Genomic DNA, 26,453 nt, shown 5'->3' with positions numbered 1-26,453 from the left:
TCCATTTTAGAATAAGGTTGTAGCGTAACAAAATGTGGAACAAGTCAAGAGTTCTGAATACTTTACGAATGCACAGTATAACAAACAGTTTCATGATTGTAAATCACAATAATAGGGTCATTCCACCGATTCGGTGCCTTTTGAGAAGTAAAACTTTGGATTTCACCTCATCTTTACATTCTGTCATAAACAGCACATGTTCAACCATTAAAAAATATATAGTTTTCTCTTCTCAAGAGATTAAATGAAAAAGTACTATAGTAAGTGCCTATTAAGTGCCAAATAAAGTAGCAGGGTTGACCGTAACAGGGATGACGATTTCTTATTAAATCAGCCATAAATCCCTATCTGACAGGGGATGGAAACGTGTTGTGTGCAATAGGGACTGGAAATTGAAGACAAGCTTCACAAAAAAAATTGCTAAAACATTTCTAGCTTGTCTAACTATGAGTAACAGGGTTGACAAATGATGCTTGACCGGCTCAGTTTTCCACAACTAAACACCAGGAAATGGCCATAAAGAGTAGAAACAGCTCACCTGCTTTTGACTGTTATATGTTCAATCTTTCTTTTGATTTATTTTTTATTTTTTAAGGAATAGTTTCACCATATTAAAACAAGAGTTCAGGTCACTTAACAGGGTTAACCTTAAAGGACAGATGTAAGTAAATCAGTAATCCCAAAGTAATTATCATCTTCAGAAATGACTTTGTCTAGCAACAAAATAACTAGGGCTTTACAATGATGGTGAAACCTGGAGAAATGTTGTTATTAAGTGGTTAAATAAAATCTTCCTAGAAGTGACACAGGGTTGATGGAGGGACATGTCAAAGTGCTGAACATTGGCCCTTCAGCTAGACTTTATTCATAACAAAATCCAATTTATTGAATTATCCTTGTGGTCTATATTAAAGGGCACTTCATTTCATATAACAGGCTTTAAAAATTCAACATTGGTTTACAATTTGTACTTACAATATCAAAGTGACGCAAAAGGCACTCATTTCGTGGAACGACCCATCAATCACCATTTCACAGGAAGCAATGAACAAGTACAGACTCTGTCCACAACTTTTACTGCTGAGCTCATCGTCTGCAAGACCATACACACAGAAGATCTACCTGTATGGCAATGATGTAATGATAGCCCCTGGATGTGTTGCCATGGATTTGTAGTCAGGATTTAGTCAGGCTGTTTGGAACAAGCCTAGAAAGGACCTAGGAAATAAGTTTACTTGTATTCATTTGACTCTAGTTGGTTCTCCAACTGAAGTGACCCTATCTGTTTCCCTTCCTCCAGTCATGCCCTCCCCGCAACACTTTGATGGCCATGCCCTGGTGTGGTGGCGAGAGCCAGAGGTCACCATCAGTGTGCCCTGGTACATGGGCTTGATGTTCAGAACCAGGCAGAGCTCTGGCACCCTGCTGCAGGCCAATGCTGGGGACTTCTCCAAGATACACCTCCTGGTGAGTGGACCGGGGTAGCCCAGAGCCTACACAACAACACCCAGGGCCTTCCTCCATGTTATTAATGCTGGGTAAAGGCTAAGCTAATGCTATGATAAGGCTAAGCTAATGCTATGATAAGGTTAAGCGAATGCTATGATAAGGTTAAGCTAATGCTATGATAAGTTTAAGCTAATATGCTGGCGTTAAATGACTCAACTTCATGTTCTCTCTTTCTTGTCACCCCCCTTTCTCTCATGTCACCCTCCTCTCTCTCCCTCTTTCTCTGCCTTCCATCTGCTTTCTCTCACCATCTTCTTGACTCCAGATCAGCGGCAGACATGTGCGTTTCCAGGTGTTCCTGGGGGTGAAGCAGGTTGCCCTGCTGGACTTCTCTCAGGTCAGGGTGAACGACGGGGAGTGGCACCACGTCCTGGTGGAGCTGAAGAGTATCAAAGACGGGAAGGACATCAAATACATGGCCCTGGTATCACTGGACTACGGCATGTTCCAGGTACTCACTGCCTCACTGGCTGGCACACCATATTTGTGTGTTCTGTACTAGTGTTTGTGAATGTAATGGATGATGTAGTGTAATATGGTATGTATGCACAATACACATGGTCTCTGCAAGTGTTCTATGGGTGGGTGCGTTCCACAGAGGTCAGTGGAGATAGGCAACAAGCTGCCAGGCCTGAGGCTGAGGAGTCTGTTTGTGGGGGGGCTGATGAAGAAGGATGGGACGGTCCAGAGCGGACTCAAGGGCTGCATGCAGGTGAGCCTCACACACACCATGTAACTGTACTGTTCTCATCTTTGGAAAGCGAAATCAGTCAGCGCCAACACAGCACTGATGGTCCTTTACTCTCCTATGTTGTCAGGGCGTGCGGATGGGCGAGACGTCCACCAACCTGGCCAACGTCAACATGCTTCAGGGTCAGAAGGTCAGAGTGGAGGATGGTTGTGAGGTGGCCAACCCCTGCACCCCTAACGTCTGCCCTGAGCACAGCCACTGCACCGACAACTGGAGCTCACACACCTGCATGTGCCACCCCGGTAAGCCCCCCGGACGGAACCCACTGAAAACTTTTAGTAGGGTGTCCATCTACTCCGCCCAGTGGGTCAAAAAACACGCTTTGGTTTTGACATTTCACTTCCCTACATTATAAAATACATTTTACCAAGACAAATATGATTCATCATGTTCTGAATCGTTCCGTGGGGTCTTTATCATGTCATTTAAAAAAAAAAAAATTCACCTTATTTAACCATTTCATTGACAGTACATCCAAATAGTCAGATTTCGTAACCTAATACGTCCAATAATAAGCAGGTACAGGTTTCTCATAATAACCTTTTGAGGATTACATGAAAAGTGTATACTCAAATATGAAAATACTACATCTCATGTCTCAAAATCGATATCCATCTTACCTCTATATTGTTTTTATGTCCCGCGGGGTTCAAGAAGAAAGATGAAGTGTTCAACAGGTTTTTTCTCTGGCCTCCATTGATTTAATCACCCTAATTCTAGCTATCCTACAAGGGTAAAAACTCCAAGAACTCTTGAGCAGATTATGATAGAGTCATGGGGTTTGAACCATTGGTTGTTTTAGAGGATTATTCACCCATTGGTGAAACGATGCGTTAATATCATTTTTCCCAGGGTACTTTGGGAGGGAATGTGTGGACGCGTGTTTCCTGAATCCCTGTCAGCATGTGTCCACCTGCGTCCACCAGCCCAGCTCCCCCCACGGCTACGGCTGTCAGTGTGGTCACAACTCCTACGGACAGTACTGCCAGAACAAGTGAGTACCGACACTGATCTAAGGACAGTTTAGTTTTTTTAGTTTTTGTCATTTTAGATTCCGTTTTTTTAAACCCCCACCTGCTGTGAGTCAGTGCCAGTTCTGATGTTTTTAGAAAACAATTCACTTTGTTTCAGAGCTTACCCCAGTAACCCCACTTAACCCCAAAGTACATTCCATCAACCTCTGTAGTAATTTGATTTTGTAAACTGTTGCCCCTTGGCTTTGGTATTCGTTGGTGTTAAACAGATTCATAGTAGTTTTGGCATTGGCTTAGCATATTTCAACTCCCTAATGATTTGCTCATGGTTTTCATCGGTGCATCCTTGCTTGCTAGGATAAACAGTTTTCTAAGTGGAATAACACATAGTTCTGTTGTTCTCCAGAGCCAACCTGCCCTGTGCTCGCGGATGGTGGGGGAACCCAATCTGTGGCCCATGTAACTGTGATGTCAGCAAAGGTTTCTACCGAGAATGCAACAAGACCACTGGGGAGTGCCGCTGTAAGGTACGGAAATGTATTTACCACACGTAGTCTCTTCTGGGCATGTGTTCTAGCTGTCCCCATTCCCTCCTGTATTGCATGATCAGTTCACGCTCTCTCCTGCCTTCAGGATAACTACTACCGGCCCGAGGGAGGGGACACTTGCTACTCCTGTGAGTGTTTCCAGCTTGGCGCCATGTCGCGCTCCTGTCACCCCCACACGGGCCAGTGTCAGTGCAGGACCGGCGTGATCGGGCGCCAGTGTAACCGCTGTGACAACCCCTTTGCCGAGGTCACCTCCAGCGGGTGCATGGGTAAGGATCTTACTAAATCTTACTAACACATCTTACGAACTCATTCGCTCCCTGACCTAAACCCTAACCCTTACTAACTCATTCGCTCCCTGACCCTGACCCTTACTAACTCATTCGCTCCCTGACCTAAACCCTAACCCTTACTAACTCATTCGCTCCCTGACCCTGACCCTTACTAACTCATTCGCTCCCTGACCTAAACCCTAACCCTTACTAACTCATTCGCTCCCTGACCTAAACCCTAACCCTTACTAACTCATTGGCTCCCTGACCCTGACCCTAACTCATTGGCTCCCTGACCCTGACCCTAACTCATTCGCTCCCTGACCCTAAACCTTACTAACTCATTGGCTCCCTGACCCTGACCCTTACTAACTCATTCACTCCCTGACCCTGACCCTAACCCTTACTAACTCATTCGCTCCCTGACCCTGACCCTAACTCATTCGCTCCCTGACCCTAACCCTTACTAACTCATTCACTCCCTGACCCTAACTCATTCGCTCCCTGACCCTGACCCTAACCCTTACTAACTCATTCGCTCCCTGACCCTGACCCTTACTAACTCATTCGCTCCCTGACCCTGACCCTAACTCATTCGCTCCCTGACCCTGACCCTGACCCTTACTAACTCATTCGCTCCCTGACAATGACCCTTACTAACTCATTCAGACCCTGACCCTAACCCTTACTAACTCATTCGCTCCCTGACCCTGACCCTAACTCATTCGCTCCCTGACCCTGACCATTACTAACTCATTCGCTCCCTGACCCTGACCATTACTAACTCATTCGCTCCCTGACCCTGACCCTGACCCTTACTAACTCATTGGCTCCCTGACCCTGACCCTAACCCTTACTAACTCATTCGCTCCCTGACCCTGACCCTGACCCTTACTAACTCATTCGCTCCCTGACCCTTACTAACTCATTGGCTCCCTGACCCTAACCCTTACTAACTCATTGGCTCCCTGACCCTGACCCTGACCCTTACTAACTCATTCGCTCCCTGACCCTGACCCTGACCCTGACCCTTACTAACTCATTGGCTCCCTGACCCTAACTCATTGGCTCCCTGACCCTGACCTTAACTCATTCGCTCCCTGACCCTGACCCTAACCCTTACTAACTCATTCGCTCCCTGACCCTGACCCTAACCCTTACTAACTCATTGGCTCCCTGACCCTGACCTTAACTCATTGCCTCCCTGTGCTTGGTTGTTCTAATCTCTTCACCAGTTGTATATGAAGGCTGTCCCAAGGCCTTTGATGCAGGGATCTGGTGGCCAACGACCCAGTTTGAACAACCTGCTGCCATGAAGTGTCCCAAGGGATCCACTGGTAAGCACAGCAACCCTTTTCAGAATGGGAAATGGATTGGAAATGCATAGATTTGATTGAAATTTGAGCAGAATATACTGTTAATGCTGTTGTTATCCTGTGTCAGCTAAAAGGCAATAGAGGTCAACAGAGAATCGTCACAATCAGTCCTTCTCTTCCTTACCCTTCTCTCCCCATATCTTTCTCCTCCCCACTAGGCACGGCCATCCGCCACTGCAGCGATGAGAACGGCTGGCTGGCTCCCAATCTCTTCAACTGCACCTCTATCACCTTCTCTCAGCTGAAAAAAGAGGTATGTCTTGATTTAACCTTTATTCAAACCAGGACGTCCCATTGAGAGTAAAACCATCTTCTATCATTGAGACAACTGTCTGACCTCTGACGTCTCCCTGACCTCTGGCCTTCAGGACGAGGAGTTGCACCTCAACAGCTCCAGGATGGACGGTGAGAGGTCAAAGGGCATGGCCAGCATGCTGCGGAGCGCCACCAACCGCACGGAAGACCTCCAGGGCAACGACGTGAAGACGGCCTACAGCCTCCTGACCCGCCTGCTGCAGTACGAGAGCCAACAGCTGGGCTTCGACATGGCCACCACAAGAGACATTCACTTCCATGAGGTGGGCCTCTGGAAACATGCTTCAACTAGTGTTGAATGTTTAGTGCCATTCGGTGCCTTGTAGTGGTCTTTCTCAGCTCTCAAATAATGTGTTGAGCTTGAAATGATAAGATAGACAGGATAGTTGTGGAGTTAGCTTGTTCATTGGCCTTAGCAACACTACTACTTACAATGACGTCAGGAACTCATACACTCTTAGAAAAAAGGGTTCCAAGAGAGTTCTTCGGCGGTCCCCACAGGATAACCATTTTTGGTTCCAGGTAGAACTCTTTTGGGTTTCATGTAGAACCCTCTATGGAAAGGGTTATACATGAAACTCAAAAAGGTTCTACCTGGAACCAAAAATAGTTATTCAAAGGGTTCTCCTATGGGGACAGCCGAAGAACCATTTTAGGTTCTAGATAACACCTTTTTTTCTAAGTGTAGAAATATACCCTCAAATAGTTCTCTATCATATGTTTACCCTAAATGTTCTCTCACAGTATTCAGAGACTCGCTCAAAGTTGAATGAATGACCCACATTGTTAAGCTCAACTGCTTAAGGATCCTACTAGCTTTAAGTCGCTAATAGTTTCCACAAATCCTGCTTATAGCTGGTGGTACCGGTTTGCTAAGAGCCTGTTTTCCCAGTTGGAGATTTCTCCCCCTATAGAAAATGTGATCTAGAGCCTATTATGTGTAAGTAATACAGCGTAATGATTAGGCATGTTTTCTATGAGCTTTATTAAGGCTATGACCATACTGGGCGCTGATGGCTAACAGTGTGCATTCCTGGCACCAGCCCTAGCTCTTTGGGATGTGTTAGCTACCAGAAGGTGCATCTGGAAGGGTTTAAGGGGTCAAGAAACAATGAAAAAAGAGTGTATTGGGTGATTGAGCCAATGGGAGTAGCAGTTCCCCCAGGGGTGGTGAGGTGATGTGTGTACAGTGACCCCCCACCTGCCTTCCTTTATAGGACAACTCTCCCTTCCTTCTTTTGTTTTCTTCATTTATCTCTGTTCTGTTGGCTTTGTTTTCACGTGCTTCATTTAGGATATATGATACCGATTATGCATTCTGTTTGTCTCTGATGTATACTGGCCACACAGAGTAGTGCATAATATAGATGTGATAGAGGTGTATGACATGCCCTGTTAATGTTCTAGAACCTGGTTCGAGCGGGCAGTGCCATCCTGGACCCTGCTAACAGAGGACACTGGGAGCAGATACAGCGTTCCGAAGGTGGCACAGCTCTACTACTGCACAGCTTCGAGGAGTACGCCCAAGCCCTAGCCCAAAACACGAGGAAGACCTACCTGAAACCTTTTACTGTTGTCACGGAAAACATGAGTGGGTCCATTTGCAGTGCAATGACACAATTATTTTGTTGCTGTAACATCATTTTCATGACTAATTAATGCACAGTAAGGTTACATTGTGCATTTCAAACAACCTACCACCAATACCTCTTGTGGAGACAAGCATAATTATCACACATTCTCTCTCTCTGTGCTCAAAGTTGTTTCTTTGGATTACTTGGACCCGTCCAGGCCAGAACGGACAAACATCCCGCATTTCCAAGAGATCCAGGAGGCCTATTCCAAAGAAATGGAATCTTCTGTCCGCTTCCCAGAATTCCCAACACAGCAAGAGCAGCCAGAGGAGGTTAAAGGTGGGATTAAAGTATTAGTGCAGCATAGACATTTTGTGGTTCATTACGTCACTTTCACAACGTAAATAGTTCATTAAAGAGGCAATCTGTGATTGTGACACATTTTTTTACTTTTAAATTATTGATATATACTCATTCATTATTGAAGATTATAACTTAAAGACTCTCTATTCTCATCTTTCAACTGTTTGCTAAAACAATGGCGCGGTGGCCACTTTGTTATTGTTTCAACTGCAGATTGCCCCTTTAAGTCTGAGCTGTTGTACTGTATAAACAGTTGATCAAGTTTTTCAACCAGTCTGGTAGAGTTTTTTTATGTGAGAATCATTCATTCATTCATTGTCATAGTATCGGTTTCAATCGTTATAGTGGTCTCGATAGCAGCAGCCACAGACGCAACAGCCATAAACGCGCCCCCTGTCCAGGCTGAATCCACCACCGTGGGTCACCAGGTGTCTGCCAAGAAAATGCGTCGTCACGCTGAGGTCCAAGGCCCTCTCCCTGTTGCCGTGGTGATCATCTATAGGACCCTGGGACAGCTACTGCCTGAGAACTACGACGTTGATCGCAGGAGCCTGAGGTATTGTTTACCACTGGGAATGCTGGGTTTGGTTTTTGGTTTTCTAGTTTTCCTTCTGATAGGTGTTTTTATGCTACCTCACTATAGGCCTGGGATATGGCTATAGGCCAGGGATATGGCTATAGGCCAGGGATGTGGCTATAGGCCATGGATATGGCTATAGGCCAGGGATATGGCTATTGGCCAGGGATGTGGCTATTGGCCAGGGATGTGGCTATAGGCCAGGGATGTGGCTATAGGCCAGGGATATGGCTATAGGCCAGGGATGTGGCTATAGGCCAGGGATGTGGCTATAGGCCAGGGATGTGGCTATAGGCCATGGATATGCAACTTTGAAGGGCCGCAGTGGCTCGCGGATCTGTGTACCCACATCCACACCTAGAGAAAAAACAAACATTTTAGCGGCCCTCTTGACAGCGGAGAGAAAAAAATATTCTTTAATTTTCTGTCATTCTTAAAATGTTGTCATGGGCGTAGAGAAAAGTGTACAGTTTTATAGCAAGTTTACTGCAATTCTACACATTTTGCCATGGGGCGGACAGAATACTTTTTTTTAATAACAAATTTCATGCAATTCTACAAATTTTGCAATGGGGCAGAAAGAAAACTTTGCAGTTTTTAAAGTGATAACTTAGTGAGAGTGACTAACAAAATCAATGGGGCCCTCCGATTGGTAATTTGACCATGATTACTACAAGTTTAGACAGCTGGCTAGACTACTGTATCAATCAACAACAAAAAATGACCTGACATGGGCTAATTGAGTGACTGTCAGTGACTAACATACCACTGGGAAAAACGTCTGTTACGCAACCATATTTTTTAGGTTTTTCTTTTTTTTGGGTGGGGGGGGGGTTGATATGCGGGCCACCATTTGCCCTGCTATAGGCCCTTGTGGAAAGTCACTCTCGACATGAACATCTCTTGGATGACTAAAGTCAATGTAAACATAAAGGTGTGTGTTTAGACTCCCCAAGCGGCCCATCATCAACACACCTATTGTGAGCACGGTGGTCTACAGCGAGGGGGTGCCCTCAACCTCTCTTCTGGCACAGGCCATCACACTCGAATACACACTACTGGAGACAGAGGAGAGGACCAAACCTGTCTGTGTCTACTGGAATCATTCCATCCCGTAAGGAAAAGCATACCTATCAATACTCTACCTCAGATCGTAAATTTAGAATGGAGTTTAGCTAGATTATGTCCAAGAACATACAGTACCTGTCATAAGTTTGGACACACCTACACATTCAAGGGTTTTTCTTTATTTTTACTATTTTCTACATTGTAGAATAATAGTGAATACATCAAAACTATGAAATAACATATATGGAATCATGTAGTAACCAAAGAAGTGTTAAACCAAAATATATTTATATTTTTAGATATTTCAAAGTAGCCACCCTTTGCCTTGATGACGGCGTTGCACAATCTTGGTATTCTCTCAGCCAGCATCACCTGGAATGCTTTTCCAACAGTCTTGAAGGAGTTCCCACATATGCTGAGCACTTGTTGGCTGCCTTTCCTTCACTCTGCTGTCCAACTTTCCACACCATCTCAATTGGGTTGAGGTCTGGTGATTGTGGACCAGATGAGATGCGGTATCGCTGTAGAATGCTGTTGTAGCCATGCTGGTTAAGTATGCCTTGAATTCTAAATAAATCACTGACTGTGTCACCAGCAAAGCACCATCACACCTCCTCCTCCATGCTTCACGGTGGGAACCACACATGCGGAGATCATCCATTCACCTACTCTGCGTCTACAAAGACACAGCGGTTAGAACCAAACATCTTACATTTGGACTCATCAGACCAAATGACAGATTTTCACTGGTCTAATGTCCATTACTCATGTTTCTTGGTCCAAGCAAGTCTCTTATTATTATTGGTGTCCTTTTATAGTGGTTTCTTTGCAGCAATTCGACCATGAAGGCCTGATTCATGAAGTCTCATCTGAACAGTTGATGTTGAGATATGTCTCTTACTTGAACTCTGTGAAGCATTTATTTGGCCTGCAATTTCTGAGACTGGTAACTCTAATGAACTTGGCCTCTGCAGCAGAGGTATCTCTGGGTCGTCCTTTCCTGTGGCGGTGCTCATGAGAGCAAGTTTCATCAAAGCACTTGATGGTTTGTTTTTGCGACTGCACTTGAAAAAACGTGAAAAGTTTGTTGAGCTGTTCTTGCCATAATATGGACTCTGCCTTTTACCAAATAGGGCTATCTTCTGTATATCACCCCTACCTTGTTACAACACAACTTATTGGCTCAAACGCATAAAAAAGGAAATACATTCCACAAATGAACTTTTAACAAGACACACCTGTTCATTGAAATTCATTCCTGGTGACTACCTCATGAAGCTGGTTGAGAGAATGCCAAGAGTGTGCAAAGCGTGGCTACTTTGAAGAATCTGAAATATAAAATATATTTTTATTTGTTTAACACTTTTTTGGTTACTACATGATTCCATATGTGTTATTTCATAGTTTGATGTCTTTGATGTCGAAATAGTAAAAATAAAGAAAAACCCTTGAATGAGTAGATGTGTCCAAACTTTTGACTGGTACTGTAAATCATATAAAACAATATCTATTTTGGCTCCAGGTTTCAAGGAACGGGAGGCTGGTCTGCCAAGGGGTGTGAGCTGGTGTTCAGGAACAGCACCCACATCAGCTGCCAGTGCAGTCACATGTCCAGCTCTGCTGTGCTCATGGACATCTCCAAGAGAGAGGTACCACCCAGAGCCCCCTACCAAACATTCAGTTATGGTGACTCAGCTTATGTTAACTTCTATTATTTGATCTTACCCCTGGCCATGCTTACCTCCTCAGCATGGTGAGGTCCTGCCCCTGAAGATCATCACCTACATCACGGTGTCAGCCTCGCTGGTGGCCCTCCTCATCACCTTCCTCCTGCTGGCCATTCTCCGGAAGTTCCGCTCTAACCTCCACAGCATACACAAGAACCTGGTGGTGTCAATCTTCCTCTCCCAGCTCGTCTTACTCTTCGGAATCAACCAGACTGAAAATGCGGTGAGACCCTAGCACACAACCCTGAGGCACACCCGAAAAACACTTTATTTTGTCTTATTGCATTATTGTATACTGTCGACTTGTCAATATACACTACATGACCAAAAGTATGCTCGTCGAACATCTCATTCCAAAATCATGGGCATTAATATGGAGTTGGTGCCCCACTTCTCTGGTAAGGGTTTCCACTAGATGTTGGAACATTGCTATGGGGACTTGCTTCCATTCAGCCACAAGAGCATTAGTGTAGTTGGGCACTGATGTTGGGCGATTAGGCCTGCATGCAGTCAGCTTTCCAATTCATCCCGAAGGTATTCAATGGGGTTGAGGTCAGGGCTCTGTGCAGGCCAGTCAAGTTCTTCTACACCAATCTTGACAAACCATTTCTGTATGGACCTCACTTTGTGCACAGGAGCATTGTCATGCTGAAACAGGAAAGGGCCTTCCCCAAACTGTTGCCACAAGGTTGGAAGAACAGAATCGTCTTGAATGTCATTGCATGCAGTAGCGTTAAGATTTCCCTTCAGTGGAACTAAGGGGCCTAGCACGAACATGAAAATCAGCCCCAGACCATTATTCCTCTTCCAACAAACTGTACAGCTGGCACTATGCATTGGGGCAGGTAATGTTCTTCTGGCATCCACCAAACCCAGAATGGTCTGTCGGACTGTGCAGCGAGCTTTACACCACTCCAGCCGACACTTGGCATTGTGCATGGTGATCTTAGGCTTGTGTGCGGCTGCTCAGCCTTGGAAACCCATTTTATGAAGCTCCTGGCGAACAGTTATTGTGCTGATGTTGCTTCCACAGGGAGTTTGAAACTCGGTAGTGAGTGTTGCAACCGAGATGTTTTTTTTAAAGAGCTATGCGCTTCAGTACTCAGTGGTCCCGTTCTGTGAGCTTATTTTGCCTACCACTTCGTGGCCGAGTCATTGTTGCTCCTAAACTTTTCCACTTCACAATAACAGCACAGTTGACTGGGGCATCTCTAGCAGGCCAGAAATTTTACAAACTGACTTGTTAGAAAGGTTGCATCCTATGACAGTGCCATGTTGAAGTCACTGAGCTCTTCAGTAAGGCCATTCTTACTCCCTAACCCGGGCGACGCAAGGCCAATTGTGTGTCGCCCCACGGACCTCCCGGTCGCGGTTGGTTACGACAGAGCCTGGGCGCGAACCCAGGGACTCTGATGGCACAGCTGCCGCTGCAGTACAGCGCCCTTAACCACGGCGCCACCCGGGAGACCCCAGTAAGGCCATTCTACTGCCAATCTTTGTCTATGGAGATTGCAATATTTGTCTATGGAGAAGAAAAATCCACAAATTTGAAGGCATGTCCACATTCTTTTGTACATATGGTGTACCTGCAGTCTACCCCCACCCAACCCTTCCCGCCGGGGAAAGGGTTGGGAAAGGGTTGTGCCATATCTGCCAGGGCACCAAGGCCATGAACCAAAATAGCCAATTAAATTGATTTGAAAACCAAAAAACAGTAGCTATTCTGTTAAGAAAAACATAAGTGTATGTAAATAATTAGCCTACATGTCAAAGTGCGTAGGTGATAGCCTATGCGTATTGGCTTCAGCCTGCCCTGTCCAGGCCAATGCTGACATGAGGAAGGCTAAGTCCCCTTGAGTACATTTTAGACACTCTTATCCAGGGTGGCGTACAGGAGTAATTAGGGTTAAGTGCCTAGCTCAAGAGCACATCAACAGATTTGTCAGTTAGTTGGCTCGGGGATTCAAACCAGCAACCTTCCGATTACTGGCCCAACACTCTTAACAGCAGTGCTAAGTGGCTTTATCTTTGACAATAATAGTTCTGTGTCTGTTTGGCAATATGTGGATTTGGCCTCAGCCATTGCATTGTGTTCTGTTGTTATAGATTAGCAGCTACTGAACCAGACTTAGTTCACAGACAGCTTAAATAACAATTAGCACAGTTGGCTTTCAAAACAGTGGCTTTAATCATCTTTCCCTACCTCTCTGTCCCTCAGTTCATGTGTACAGTGGTAGCCATCCTGCTCCACTACTTCTACATGTGTACGTTTGCCTGGATGTTGGTGGAGGGCCTCCACATCTACCGCATGCTGACTGAAGTCAGGAACATCAACCATGGCCGCATGAGGTTTTACTACTCCATTGGCTGGGGCATTCCTGCCATCATCACCGGTGAGTGAGAGACACACACACGCACACACACACACGCACGCATGCATGCAAAGACAGAGAAGGACACAGATGCAACATAATCAACATAAATAACAAAATCTGGAAGCACATGCTCACTGTGTGTTTTTCCTCTCTTGTAGGCCTGGCAGTAGGGTTGGACCCTGAGGGCTATGGGAACCCAGACTTCTGTTGGCTTTCTGTCCACGACACACTCATCTGGAGTATCGCTGGGCCCATCACTATAGTAGTACTGGTGAGTGTGTATGCAGACGCTGTTTATTTGTTGGACTATACTGGATTGGTTCTGGCCATGTTACTCATCTCCGTCTCATGTATCTCCCATAGGTCAACATTGCTTTATTCTTCATGGCCGCCAAGGCCTCATGCGGAAAGAGACAGTGGACATTTGAGAAGTCTGGAGCAATGTGAGTACTTCGAGACAGGATAACCATGTGGGGTTAGAAAGTAGTTAGCACGTAGCATACCATGTTGGCTGGATTCCATTCAAACGTAAACAAACATTTCCTCTCCAGCTGTTCCCTACATGTAGCCTTCCTCCACCTGTTGCTCCTCAGTGCTACCTGGCTCCTGGGCCTCATGGCGGTCAACAGTGACATCCTCTCCTTACACTACCTCTTTGCCATCTTCAGCTGCCTTCAGGTACTTGGCTTTTTGGCTTGTCAAAAACAGTGCTTCAAAAAGCCTTACTGTGGCTATATTTATCTGATGTGCAATTATCCATCCATCCATCCATCCATCCATCTCTCTCTCTCTCTCTCTCTCTCTCTCTCTCTCTCTCTCTCTCTCTCTCTCTCTCTCTCTCTCTCTCTCTCTCTCTCTCTCTCTCTCTCTCTCTCTCTCTCTCTCTCTCTCTCTCTCTCTCTCTCTCAGGGTGTGTGCATATTCTTCTTCTACTGTGTTTTCAACAAGGAGGTGAGGACCAACCTAAAGAACATCCTCACAGGGAGGAAATCCATAGTGGAGGAGCCTACTGCCACCCGCTCCACTCTCCTCACAGTGAGTACACACCAGTCCATAGTTAAGTGTAGTATACCTGTACATTTATGTTGAGAAATTAGTTCTGAGTTGTATCGGGCAGCATGCAGCCTGGCGGTTAAGAGCACTGGGACAGTAACCGAAATGTCACTTGTTTGAATCCCCGATCCGACTACTTGAAAGATCTGTCAATGTGCCCTTGAGGAAGGCACTTAACCCTAATTGCTCTTGTAAGTCGCTCTGAATAAGAGTGTCTGCTGAATGACTACAATTTACTTTATTACTTCTTTGTGTCCCCAGCGTTCACTGAACGCTAAGCATTCGTACACAGAGGAGGACAGTCTGTACCGTACGGCCATCGGAGAGTCCACTGCCTCCCTGGACAGCACAGTTAGATCAGTCCGCAGCTTCAGCAGAAGCCAGGCCAGGTGACTTACTGGGTGGGAACTGGGTTCTACTTAGCTAACAGAATGTGCCGGGCTAATGTGATGCTCTATTAGCCGTTACAGGTTAGGTGCTGTTTGGCGTAGCACAGATAATATTCTATCAACCTTAACTTGGCGATACTTCTTCAATTCCCAACATGGAAGACAACGAATGTCTTGTAAACGTCCATGTCAAGTGGCAGGGACTTGGTTTGAATTTAGAAAATTCTCCATGAAGTAATCCAACAATGTGTATGTCTCCATCTTGTCTATTTCAAATGTTCTCTCATTGATCGAGACAGGTGATTGTCATCATGACATGCCTCACTTTGGAGTGGAACCGCGTGTCTCAATGACAACGTTTGAGACAGACAAGACGGTGGCGGACACTGTTGGACTACTTAAAGTGGAACTGACAGCACTTGAACTACTTTGCAGATATAAAACAAACAGATAATCATGATATCAGTCAAAAATATCAAATGCCCAGTTTATACTACAAAATCAACTTCGTAGGAGGTTTAAAAAATAGGTTCTATTTGACAGAAATATTCCATGATGTAGATTACGGTATTGTTGGCAGAATAAATAGATATACAATTCACCATTACATTTATTGGTAGTCGAAAAAATGTTGCTCTCGGGTTGTAAATCACAGCTGTCCATATTTTTCTGCCTCCACCCATTCGGGATGCACTTTTTCACTTTCAATTACTCAATATTTTGGATAAAAACTGAGGAATTTAACTAAGGCTGTTATCCACAGTTAGCATGCATATCTCTTAGTTGTCAATCAAATGTATTTGGAATCGATCAAATGGTTGGGCAGGTATTTTCCATTCAGTTGTCAAAACGTGGGTTGGGACAAGCATGCATTGGCTGGAAAGCTGCAGAAGGCGAGCAGGCTACTATTTCTCATTGTTTATCAGTGACATTTTCATGGCCAACTACGAACGGAAAACATTTCAGAGAGTTTATCTACTCTTGCCTCATTAGATTTTAGTTCATCCCTCTCTGGCTGACATAGATGTTTATTGTAGGGAGGGAGAAATAAGCTACCTGTTCATGGTTGTCTGATCAATAGGACTGTAAAGTTCCCAAATGTAAGAGGACACCCTTGGTATTTAAATATTTGTAGAAATTCATTCAGGTGTATTTTCTGTATTGTAAAATGTAAAATAATAATAATTAATATCTTATTCTTTTTGGGGGTGTATAGGAACACATTTTTATAAGATGTCATGACGATAAAACCCTGTCAGTTCCACTTTAGTGGAGATTTTGTAAATGTAATTTAATAATGGAACGTTTTCTAAATTCAAACGAACCCCCTGCAACTAGACATGAAGGTTTAAAAGACATTAGATGTCTTCCAATTCGGGAATTGAGGAAGTATCGACAAGTTAAGGTTTGTTGAAAATGATATTTTCTATGTCATAAAGTACCTACCTAATAACACTCATCTGCCAGCTGGAACAGAGTGGTGGTCTGACGAGCCAATATTTGTAATGACTAGGTTTTACTTAGGTTTGCAAAACTCCAGTAACCTTCCCAAAATTCCCAGTTTTTTCAAGAATTTCAAGATTCTGGATTTCATGCTTATTCCTTCCTGGTTCAGGGAATCTTCCAACCAGAATTTCTGGAAAATCTGTGAATTTTAGGAAAGTTAATGGAATATCGTGACCACATTTCCTACTCAAGTTATTATTTCTGTGCTCATCATGCCTCTTTCTTCCAACAGGAACGACTCAGGGAAGAAGCACACGACATCCTCCTGCTCAGCCAAAAAGAGTTCCCATGGGGAGGGAGACTCCTCCATCTTCCTCCGCAAGTGCTCCAAGAGAGATGGTACAAGTCCTATATAGTTACAATGAGTGTCATCAAATTTTATTGGTCACATACATGTGTTTAGCAGATGTTATTGTGGGTGTAGAAAAATGCATGTGACAGGGAATCTTAATGCATCCGAATGCATCCGAATGTCTCAGGCCTATAGAGTGATGAGGAGAAGGAGTCTACCGTATCCGGAAGTGAATTCACCATTCATTTTCGGGATTCAGGGTTCACTCAAACACCGTTTTAAGCTTTGTTTTACTATCACAGCTGATTTCGGGATTGTACATCAATTCGCTCTTAAATATTAGTCATCTGATGTATTTGTTTACATTTACATTTAAGTCATTTAGCAGACGCTCTTATCCAGAGCGACTTACAAATTGGTGCATTCACCTTATGACATCCAGTGGAACAGTCACTTTACAATAGTGCATCTAAATCTTAAAGGGGGGGGGTGAGAGGGATTACTTATCCTATCCTAGGTATTCCTTAAAGAGGTGGGGTTTCAGGTGTCTCCGGAAGGTGGTGATTGACTCCGCTGTCCTGGCGTCGTGAGGGAGTTTGTTCCACCATTGGGGGGCCAGAGCAGCGAACAGTTTTGACTGGGCTGAGCGGGAGCTGTACTTCCTCAGTGGTAGGGAGACGAGCAGGCCAGAGGTGGATGAACGCAGTGCCCTTGTTTGGGTGTAGGGCCTGATCAGAGCCTGGAGGTACTGAGGTGCCGTTCCCCTCACAGCTCCGTAGGCAAGCACCATGGTCTTGTAGTGGATGTGAGCTTCAACTGGAAGCCAGTGGAGAGAGCGGAGGAGCGGGGTGACGTGAGAGAACTTGGGAAGGTTGAACACCAGACGGGCTGCGGCGTTCTGGATGAGTTGTAGGGGTTTAATGGCACAGGCAGGGAGCCCAGCCAACAGCGAGTTGCAGTAATCCAGACGGGAGATGACAAGTGCCTGGATTAGGACCTGCGCCGCTTCCTGTGTGAGGCAGGGTCGTACTCTGCGGATGTTGTAGAGCATGAACCTACAGGAACAGGCCACCGCCTTGATGTTAGTTGAGAACGACAGGGTGTTATCCAGGATCACGCCAAGGTTCTTAGCGCTCTGGGAGGAGGACACAATGGAGTTGTCAACCGTGATGACGAGATCATGGAACGGGCAGTCCTTCCCCGGGAGGAAGAGCAGCTCCGTCTTGCCGAGGTTCAGCTTGAGGTGGTGATCCGTCATCCACACTGATATGTCTGCCAGACATGCAGAGATGCGATTCGCCACCTGGTCATCAGAAGGGGGAAAGGAGAAGATTAATTGTGTGTCATCTGCATAGCAATGATAGGAGAGACCATGTGAGGTTATGACAGAGCCAAGTGACTTGGTGTATAGCGAGAATAGGAGAGGGCCTAGAACAGAGCCCTGGGAGACACCAGTGGTGAGAGCGCGTGGTGAGGAGACAGATTCTCGCCACGCCACCTGGTAGGAGCGACCTGTCAGGTAGGACGCAATCCAAGCGTGGGCCGCGCCGGAGATGCCCAACTCGGAGAGGGTGGAGAGGTGGATCTGATGGTTCACAGTATCGAAGGGAGCCGATAGATCTAGAAGGATGAGAGCAGAGGAGAGAGAGTTAGCTTTAGCAGTGCGGAGCGCCTCCGTGATACACAGGAGAGCAGTCTCAGTTGAATGACTAGTCTTGAAACCTGACTGATTTAGATCAAGAAGGTCATTCAGAGACAGATAGCGGGAGAGCTGGCCAAGGACGGCACGTTCAAGAGTTTTGGAGAGAAAAGAAAGAAGGGATACTGGTCTGTAGTTGTTGACATCGGAGGGATCGGGTGTAGGTTTTTTCAGAAGGGGTGCAACTCTCGCTCTCTTGAAGACAGAAGGGACGTAGCCAGCGGTCAGGGATGAGTTGATGAGCGAGGTGAGGTAAGGGAGAAGGTCTCCGGAAATGGTCTGGAGAAGAGAGGAGGGGATAGGGTCAAGCGGGCAGGTTGTTGGGCGGCCGGCCGTCACAAGACGCGAGATTTCATCTGGAGAGAGAGGGGAGAAAGAGGTCAGAGCACAGGGTAGGGCAGTGTGAGCAGAACCAGCGGTGTCGTTTGACTTAGCAAACGAGGATCGGATGTCGTCGACCTTCTTTTCAAAATGGTTGACGAAGTCATCTGCAGAGAGGGAGGAGGGGGGAGGGGAGGAGGATTCAGGAGGGAGGAGAAGGGGGCAAAGAGCTTCCTAGGGTTAGAGGCAGATGCTTGGAATTTAGAGTGGTAGAAAGTGGCTTTAGCAGCAGAGACAGAGGAGGAAAATGTAGAGAGGAGGGAGTGAAAGGATGCCAGGTCCGCAGGGAGGCGAGTTTTCCTCCATTTCCGCTCGGCTGCCCGGAGCCCTGTTCTGTGAGCTCGCAATGAGTCATCGAGCCACGGAGCGGGAGGGGAGGACCGAGCCGGCCTGGAGGATAGGGGACATAGAGAGTCAAAGGATGCAGAGAGGGAGGAGAGGAGGGTTGAGGAGGCAGAATCAGGAGATAGGTTGGAGAAGGTTTGAGCAGAGGGAAGAGATGATAGGATGGAAGAGGAGAGATTAGCGGGGGAGAGAGAGCGAAGGTTGGGACGGCGCGATACCATCCGAGTAGGGGCAGTGTGGGAGGTGTTGGATGAGAGCGAGAGGGAAAAGGATACAAGGTAGTGGTCGGAGACTTGGAGGGGAGTTGCAATGAGGTTAGTGGAAGAACAGCATCTAGTAAAGATGAGGTCGAGCGTATTGCCTGCCTTGTGAGTAGGGGCGGAAGGTGAGAGGGTGAGGTCAAAAGAGGAGAGGAGTGGAAAGAAGGAGGCAGAGAGGAATGAGTCAAAGGTAGACGTGGGGAGGTTAAAGTCGCCCAGAACTGTGAGAGGTGAGCCGTCCTCAGGAAAGGAGCTTATCAAGGCATCAAGCTCATTGATGAACTCTCCGAGGGAACCTGGAGGGCGATAAATGATAAGGATGTTAAGCTTGAAAGGGCTGGTAACTGTGACAGCATGGAATTCAAAGGAGGCGATAGACAGATGGGTAAGGGGAGAAAGAGAGAATGACCACTTGGGAGAGATGAGGATCCCGGTGCCACCACCCCGCTGACCAGAAGCTCTCGGGGTGTGCGAGAACACGTGGGCGGACGAAGAGAGAGCAGTAGGAGTAGCAGTGTTGTCTGTGGTGATCCATGTTTCCGTCAGTGCCAGGAAGTCGAGGGACTGGAGGGAGGCATAGGCTGAGATGAACTCTGCCTTGTTGGCCGCAGATCGGCAGTTCCAGGGGCTACCGGAGACCTGGAACTCCACGTGGGTCGTGCGCGCTGGGACCACCAGATTAGGGTGGCCGCGGCCACGCGGTGTGGAGCGTTTGTATGGTCTGTGCAGAGAGGAGAGAACAGGGATAGACAGACACATAGTTGACAGGCTACAGATGAGGCTACGCTAATGCAAAGGAGATTGGAATGACAAGTGGACTACACGTCTCGAATGTTCAGAAAGTTAAGCTTACGTAGCAAGAATCTTATTGACTAAAATGATTAAAATGATACAGTACTGCTGAAGTAGGCTAGCTGGCAGTGGGTGCGTTGTTGACACTACACTAATCAAGTCGTTCCGTTGAGTGTAATAGTTTCGACAGTGCTGCTATTCGGGGGCTAGCTGGCTAGCTAGCAGTGTTGATTACGTTACGTTGCGTTAAAAGAACGACAATAGCTGGTTAGCTAACCTAGAAAATCGCTCTAGACTACACAATTATCTTTGATACAAAGACGGCTATGTAGCTAGCTATGTAGCTAGCTACGATCAAACAAATCAAACCGTTGTACTGTAATGAGATGAGTCTCCTACGTTAAGGACGACAAATAGCTGGCTAGCTAACCTCGGTAAATTAAGATAATCACTCTAAGACTACACACTCTAAACTACACAATTATCTTGGATACGAAGACAGCAAAGACAGCTATGTAGCTAGCTAACACTACACTAATCAAGTCGTTCAGTTGAGTGTAATAGTTTCTACAGTGCAGCTAATCGGTGGACGTTAGCTAGCTGGCTAGCTGGCTAGCTGCTGGGCAGAGCAGTGAAGACTACATTAGGACGGCGAAATACGATAATTACGCAATTATCTTTGATACAAAGACGGCTATGTAGCTAGCTAAGAAGAAATTGCTAAGATTAGACAAATCAAACCGTTGTGCTATAATGAAATGTAATGAAATGTAATGAAAAAGTTATACTACCTGCGGAGCGAAGTGCCGATGCGACCGCTCGCTCCACCCCTGAAGTACTCAGTTTCAGTCTCTGAATTGTTTAAACAAACTTTTCGCCACCAGCTCTTGATATCAGGGCATAAAAACTACAATCTGTCTCCTGAATTAGCCTCGTGAAGGAGAAGCCTCCCCAGCTTCTCCTTCACCCATATCCAGACAGCAGTTTTCTGAAAGAGCTGCAAAACCTGAACCCGTACAAATCAGCTGGGCTAGACAATTTGGACCCTCTCTTTCTAAAACTATCCGCCGCCATTGTTGCAACCCCTATCACCAGCCTGTTCAACCTCTCTTTCGTATCGTCCGAGATCCCTAAAGATTGGAAAACTGCCGTGGTCGTCCCCCTCTTCAAAGGGGAAGACACCCTGGAACCAAACTGTTACAGACCTATATCCACCCTGCCCTGCCTATCTAAAGTCTTCGAAAGCCAAGTTAATAAACAGATCACTGACCATTTCGAATCCCACCGTACCTTCTCCGCTGTGCAATCCAGCTTCCGAGCCTGTCATGGGTGCACCTCAGCCACGCTCAAGGTACTAAACGATATCATAACCGCCATCGATAAAAGACAATACTGTGCAGCCGTCTTCATTGCGGGCGATTCCCTGATCCACCTCTACGCAGACGACACCATTCTGTATACTTCTGGACCTTCCTTGGACACTGTGCTAACTAACCTCCAAACTAGCTTCAATGCCACACAACACTCCTTCCGTGGCCTCCAACTGCTCTTAAACGCTAGTAAAACCAAATGCATGCTTTTCAACCGTTCGCTGCCCGCACCCGCCCTCCCGACGAGCATCACCACCCTGGACGGTTCCGACCTGGAATATGTGGACAACTATAAATACCTAGGTGTCTGGCTAGACCGTAAACTCTCCTTCCAGACTCATATTAAACATCTCCAATCCAAAATCAAATCTAGAATCGGCTTTCTATTTCGCAACAAAGCCTCCTTCACTCACGTCGCCAAACTTACCCTAGTAAAACTGACTATCCAACCGATCCTCGACTTCGGCGATGTCATATTCAAAATAACTTCCAACACTCTACTCAGGATGGATGCTGTCTATCACAATGCCATCCGTTTTGTTAACAAATCACCTTATACCACCCACCACTGCGACCTGTATGCTCTATTCGGCTGGCCCTCGCTACATATTCGTCGCCAGAACCACTGGCTCCAGGTCATCTATAAGTCTATGCTAGGTAAGGCGCCGCCTTATCTCAGTTCACTGATCACGATAACAACACCCACACGTTCCAGCAGGTATATCTCACTGATCATCCCCAAAGCCAACACCTCATTTGGCCGCCTTTCCTTCCAGTTTTCTGCTGCCAGTGACTGGAACGAATTGCAACAATCGCTGAAGTTGGAGACTTTTATTTCCCTCACCAACTTTGAACATAAGCTATCTGAGCAGCTAACCGATCGCTGCAGCTGTACATAGTCCATCTGTAAATAGCCCATCCAATCCACCTACCTCATCCCTCTACTGTTTTTTAAATGTACTTTTTGCTCTTTTACACACCAGTATCTCTACTTGCACATCATCATCTGCTCATTTATCACCCCAGTGTTAATCTGCTAAATTGTAATTATTTACTCCTATGGCCTATTTATTGCCTACCTCCTCATGCCTTTTACACACACTGTGTAAAGACTTTCTTTTCTCTACTGTGTCATTGACTTATTTATTGTGTTATTGGCGTGTTTATTGTTTACTCCATGTGTAACTCTGTGTTGTTGTCTGTGTCACACTGCGATGCTTTATCTTGGCCAGGTCGCAGTTGCAAATGATAACTTGTTTTCAACTAGCCTACCTGGTTAAAGGTGAAATTCAAAAATGTAAAAAATAGCATGCATAGCGTACAGTGCCTTCAGAAAGTATTCACACCCCTTGACTTACTCCACATTTTATTGTCTTACAGCCTGAATTCATAATGGGTTAAATAAATAAATAAATCTCACCCATATACTGTGTAAACAATACCCCATAAGGAAAGTGAAAACATATTTTTAGATGTATTTATTTTTTAATTAAAGACCTAAATATTTAATTTACTTAAATATTCACAACCCTGAGTCAAAATATGTTAAAAAAGTCCAGAGGTGTGAATACTTTCTGAAGGAACTGTATACCTGGTCCCGAGCTCGCTTTCCCTGACTAAACTTGCTGGCTAGCTGAACTATGCTAGTTTTAGTCCTCATTGCTAAACTTCATAAATACTGTACCCTCAACTTCAAGAGTTAGCAGGACGTTTCTGAATGGTCTTGGAACTGTGACAACGGGCAGCCTCTCCCCGCCTGGTTCGATGGGATATGTAGTGATTTTGCCAACACAGCCAGATATGCACACGGTCTTGTGCCCATAACCGTTTGTAAACTGACTCATATTGGTTGACTAAATCAGACTTTTTAAATATAATGAGTAATCCAAGAATGTCCCAGGTTAATTGACACGAGAAAACGCAAAAATAGCAACTACGGTAATCAGAGTGCTAATACTACAATGAATGGCTAAACTATTTCCGACACTATGGGTCCGCGGGGCACCTCCTCCTCCTCACCACTCTATAGTTCAGCGGTCAGAGAGTAAGTTATAGCTCCTGTGTTTCCATGGTAACAGATTCAGACTCGGACAGTGAGCTGTCGGTGGATGAGCACAGCAGCTCCTATGTCTCGTCCCACTCCTCAGACAGTGATGATCACAGAGAAAGCCGCAAGCATAGGTGGAACAACGAGAGACCATCCCAGCACAACACACCCAAAGGTAGACTCATGTTCAAACACACACACACACACACACACACACACACACACACACACACACACACACACACACACACACACACACACACACACACACACACACACACACACACACACACACACACACACACACACACACACACACACACCTCATATATTTAAAAGTGTTTATTTTTTTACTGTATCTGAAGTGGATACAGTGGCCAATCATGTGAAGCCCTACTGGCCAGTGGAGCTGCCGACAGCCAGTGAGAGTGAGGAGCCCTGCGGGGTGGAGTTGCTGCGTGTGGAGACCAAGGTCAACGTGGAGCTCCACCAGGACAACAAGATCAACAGGGAGTCCCTCTACCAGAATGATAGTGCCCCTCCCAGTTCACCTGACTGCAACCAGACAGAGAAGAGAAGGGGTGAGCGAACGACAGAGAGAGAATGAGAAAGAGATAGAGTCGTCACTAGCTTCCATAACCACAAAGTCATAAACCCTGCCCATTTCTACAAATGTTCTTCTTAAATTCTATTTGAAACCTAACCCAATCTTAACCACACTACTAACCTGAAAATTAATATCAAAAAACACATTTTTTGTAGCAAATGTTTACTTTGGAATCTGACTTTGTGGCTAGTCTAATTCTAAAAATTTGAATCTAGTATTCCTATCCAAATAAGGTGCTTGTGTCTGTTTGTGTGTGTGTTTTCTTGTATAACTGACTGGGGTTTGTGCATTCACCCTCTGCGTTTACAACCAGGCATTCTGAAAAACAAGATCAACTCCCCTCCCCTGACTGACAAGAACATGAAGAATCGCCTGCGGGAGAAACTGAGTGACTACAACCCCCACAGCATCTCCACCAGGACGACCCCAGTCCCACCTTCTCCCGTCTCCTCCCATCTACGCCCTGTAATCGGAGGCAACGGGGTCCTCATCAAATCCCCGCCTCGCCTGCCCGTGCCTCCACACCCTCCGTTGTCTCCATGGAACCTGCGCAATGGGGTTGTCACGACAACGACGAGGACGATGATGTCACCATTAGTCAACGGGGTCAACGGGGTTCAAGACGCCCAAGACTCGGACTCCGAGTGAGTGTTTACGAGATATTGGTGGCCATGTTGCATTTCTAACAGATATGTTGGATAATACGTCAGTCACTTTTGACTTTAGCAACTCTTTCTGTCTCTGCCTCTTTCAACAGCGGTAGCAACGAAACCTCAATCTGACCTGGAGGGAATTCCAGATAGACAACCAGCTCTCAAGGCAAGAGGGGCTACTACCATGCGTGCTGTTCAAAGGTCACTGTGGGGCCCCTAAGCTCCTATGGAGACCAGTGTTAGCCCAGGCAACTGCCTGCCTGAGAGAAAAGGGGAAGAAAGGAGAGAGCCTGAGAACTACATCTCCCAGCATGCAGGAGCTAGTTGGAAAAACAAAACAATGCACTTCACGGCACGGCTAACAAGTGGCGCTGTCTGTAGTTGTTCATCGCGGGTGGCAACTGACAGCAGGTTGGGATTGAGGACTTTTCCAGGACCAGATGTGCTATGATGTGATATTGACCTCATGAATCAGTAAGACATTCACCAAGTGCCCAGCTGTTTGCCCACAGAGACAGAAACGTCCAAAAAACAAATCATTGTCTTTGGTCTGTGTAATTACTTTGTAGATATTTTGTATTTGTACTTTGGACTTGCTTATAGGAAAGGAATAGCTAAGCTGTACATTGTAAGTAGTGTATTGTAATGTCATATTATTGGGAGAGCATATGTAGATATGACAGTCAAGGTTTTTTACAGATGTTTACAAATTGTTTAAAGAAAACAAAAACGCTGCCATCCGCAGCATGTAAAGTCCCAGTCTGAAAATACTCTACTGATAATAGGATTTTGAAGTATTCAAACACTCGCATAGTAAGTCTAGTAAAACAAAAGCCATCTTAAAATAGTCATTCTAACATAGGGAGACATGTTCATCTCCGTATTACAGTGAAGGTCTTGTACATTCCAATTGTGTCCTGATGGTTGAATGAGGAAAACGCACTGAAATCTTAATACTGTCATTACAGGTTCCAGTAAATGGCAGAGTAACATAGAAATCAATTGCTTCTCTTGAGTGCTTAGTAGAAAATGACAGTATGTGCCTTTTGATTGTTACCATGCTGCCTCATTGTCACCCTTTTCACATTGTGCTTCTGAGTTTGTGTAGATCCTTATATTACTTCTACACATCATCTCTGGAGATCCTATCGCCAAATGTTCAGCCATGTCTGTACTCTTGATTTTTAACTCTTTGGAATAATATGTTGCAGTATTATTTCCAAGGAAATCATATGAATTTTAAGTACCAACTGTGTGCCTTTCTCTCTGCCTCCACAGAGCATAGTGTCTAAACCCTTGGTAACCACTATTACTAGTTTTAGTATACCGACCTCCCCTTTCCCTTTCCCCTGTTGAGCTGTAAACACCCGTCTACATGATCTAGTTATAATACTGTCGTCCCTCAGTCCTCCTTCTGCTATTTCATGTTTATAGATGAGCCATATCTCTTTAAAGCTGATATTGTGTCAGACACTGGAATCATTATTGTAACATACACGTATTTATGTTTTGGTGAAAAGACACTGGAATCATTATTGTAACATACACGTATTTATGTTTTGGTGAAAAGACACTGGCAATCAGACTCAAATAAACCACATTTGGATTTTTTTCCCTTACTTTTTGAATA

General features: G+C 45.6%; 1 protein-coding gene across 1 annotated transcript in view; it reads left to right on the top strand.

Annotated features, from left to right (window-relative positions):
- LOC124037576 (cadherin EGF LAG seven-pass G-type receptor 1-like) overlaps positions 1–26,436 on the top strand; it is a 103,761-nt gene extending 77,325 nt beyond the window's left edge. The window contains exons 9-35 of the mRNA XM_046352412.1: positions 1,301–1,467; positions 1,775–1,960; positions 2,108–2,221; positions 2,328–2,502; positions 3,113–3,254; positions 3,641–3,761; positions 3,868–4,051; positions 5,290–5,391; positions 5,589–5,683; positions 5,799–6,008; positions 7,153–7,336; positions 7,506–7,658; positions 8,028–8,238; positions 9,206–9,373; positions 10,850–10,976; positions 11,077–11,277; positions 13,273–13,447; positions 13,588–13,700; positions 13,793–13,872; positions 13,981–14,107; positions 14,339–14,464; positions 14,744–14,871; positions 16,610–16,716; positions 23,595–23,738; positions 23,929–24,144; positions 24,484–24,814; positions 24,928–26,436. Of these exons, the coding sequence (XP_046208368.1) occupies positions 1,301–1,467; positions 1,775–1,960; positions 2,108–2,221; positions 2,328–2,502; positions 3,113–3,254; positions 3,641–3,761; positions 3,868–4,051; positions 5,290–5,391; positions 5,589–5,683; positions 5,799–6,008; positions 7,153–7,336; positions 7,506–7,658; positions 8,028–8,238; positions 9,206–9,373; positions 10,850–10,976; positions 11,077–11,277; positions 13,273–13,447; positions 13,588–13,700; positions 13,793–13,872; positions 13,981–14,107; positions 14,339–14,464; positions 14,744–14,871; positions 16,610–16,716; positions 23,595–23,738; positions 23,929–24,144; positions 24,484–24,814; positions 24,928–24,952 (4,112 nt within the window). The 3' untranslated portion in view covers positions 24,953–26,436. The remainder of the gene's footprint in view (positions 1–1,300; positions 1,468–1,774; positions 1,961–2,107; positions 2,222–2,327; positions 2,503–3,112; positions 3,255–3,640; positions 3,762–3,867; positions 4,052–5,289; positions 5,392–5,588; positions 5,684–5,798; positions 6,009–7,152; positions 7,337–7,505; positions 7,659–8,027; positions 8,239–9,205; positions 9,374–10,849; positions 10,977–11,076; positions 11,278–13,272; positions 13,448–13,587; positions 13,701–13,792; positions 13,873–13,980; positions 14,108–14,338; positions 14,465–14,743; positions 14,872–16,609; positions 16,717–23,594; positions 23,739–23,928; positions 24,145–24,483; positions 24,815–24,927) is intronic.
- The last annotated feature ends 17 nt before the right edge of the window (positions 26,437–26,453 follow it).

This window comes from Oncorhynchus gorbuscha, linkage group LG06 (genome assembly GCF_021184085.1).
Source record: "Oncorhynchus gorbuscha isolate QuinsamMale2020 ecotype Even-year linkage group LG06, OgorEven_v1.0, whole genome shotgun sequence".
In the NCBI taxonomy this organism is placed as follows: domain Eukaryota; kingdom Metazoa; phylum Chordata; class Actinopteri; order Salmoniformes; family Salmonidae; genus Oncorhynchus; species Oncorhynchus gorbuscha.
Note: the sequence above shows the minus strand (reverse complement) of the source record. Positions and strands in the feature narration are given on the sequence as shown.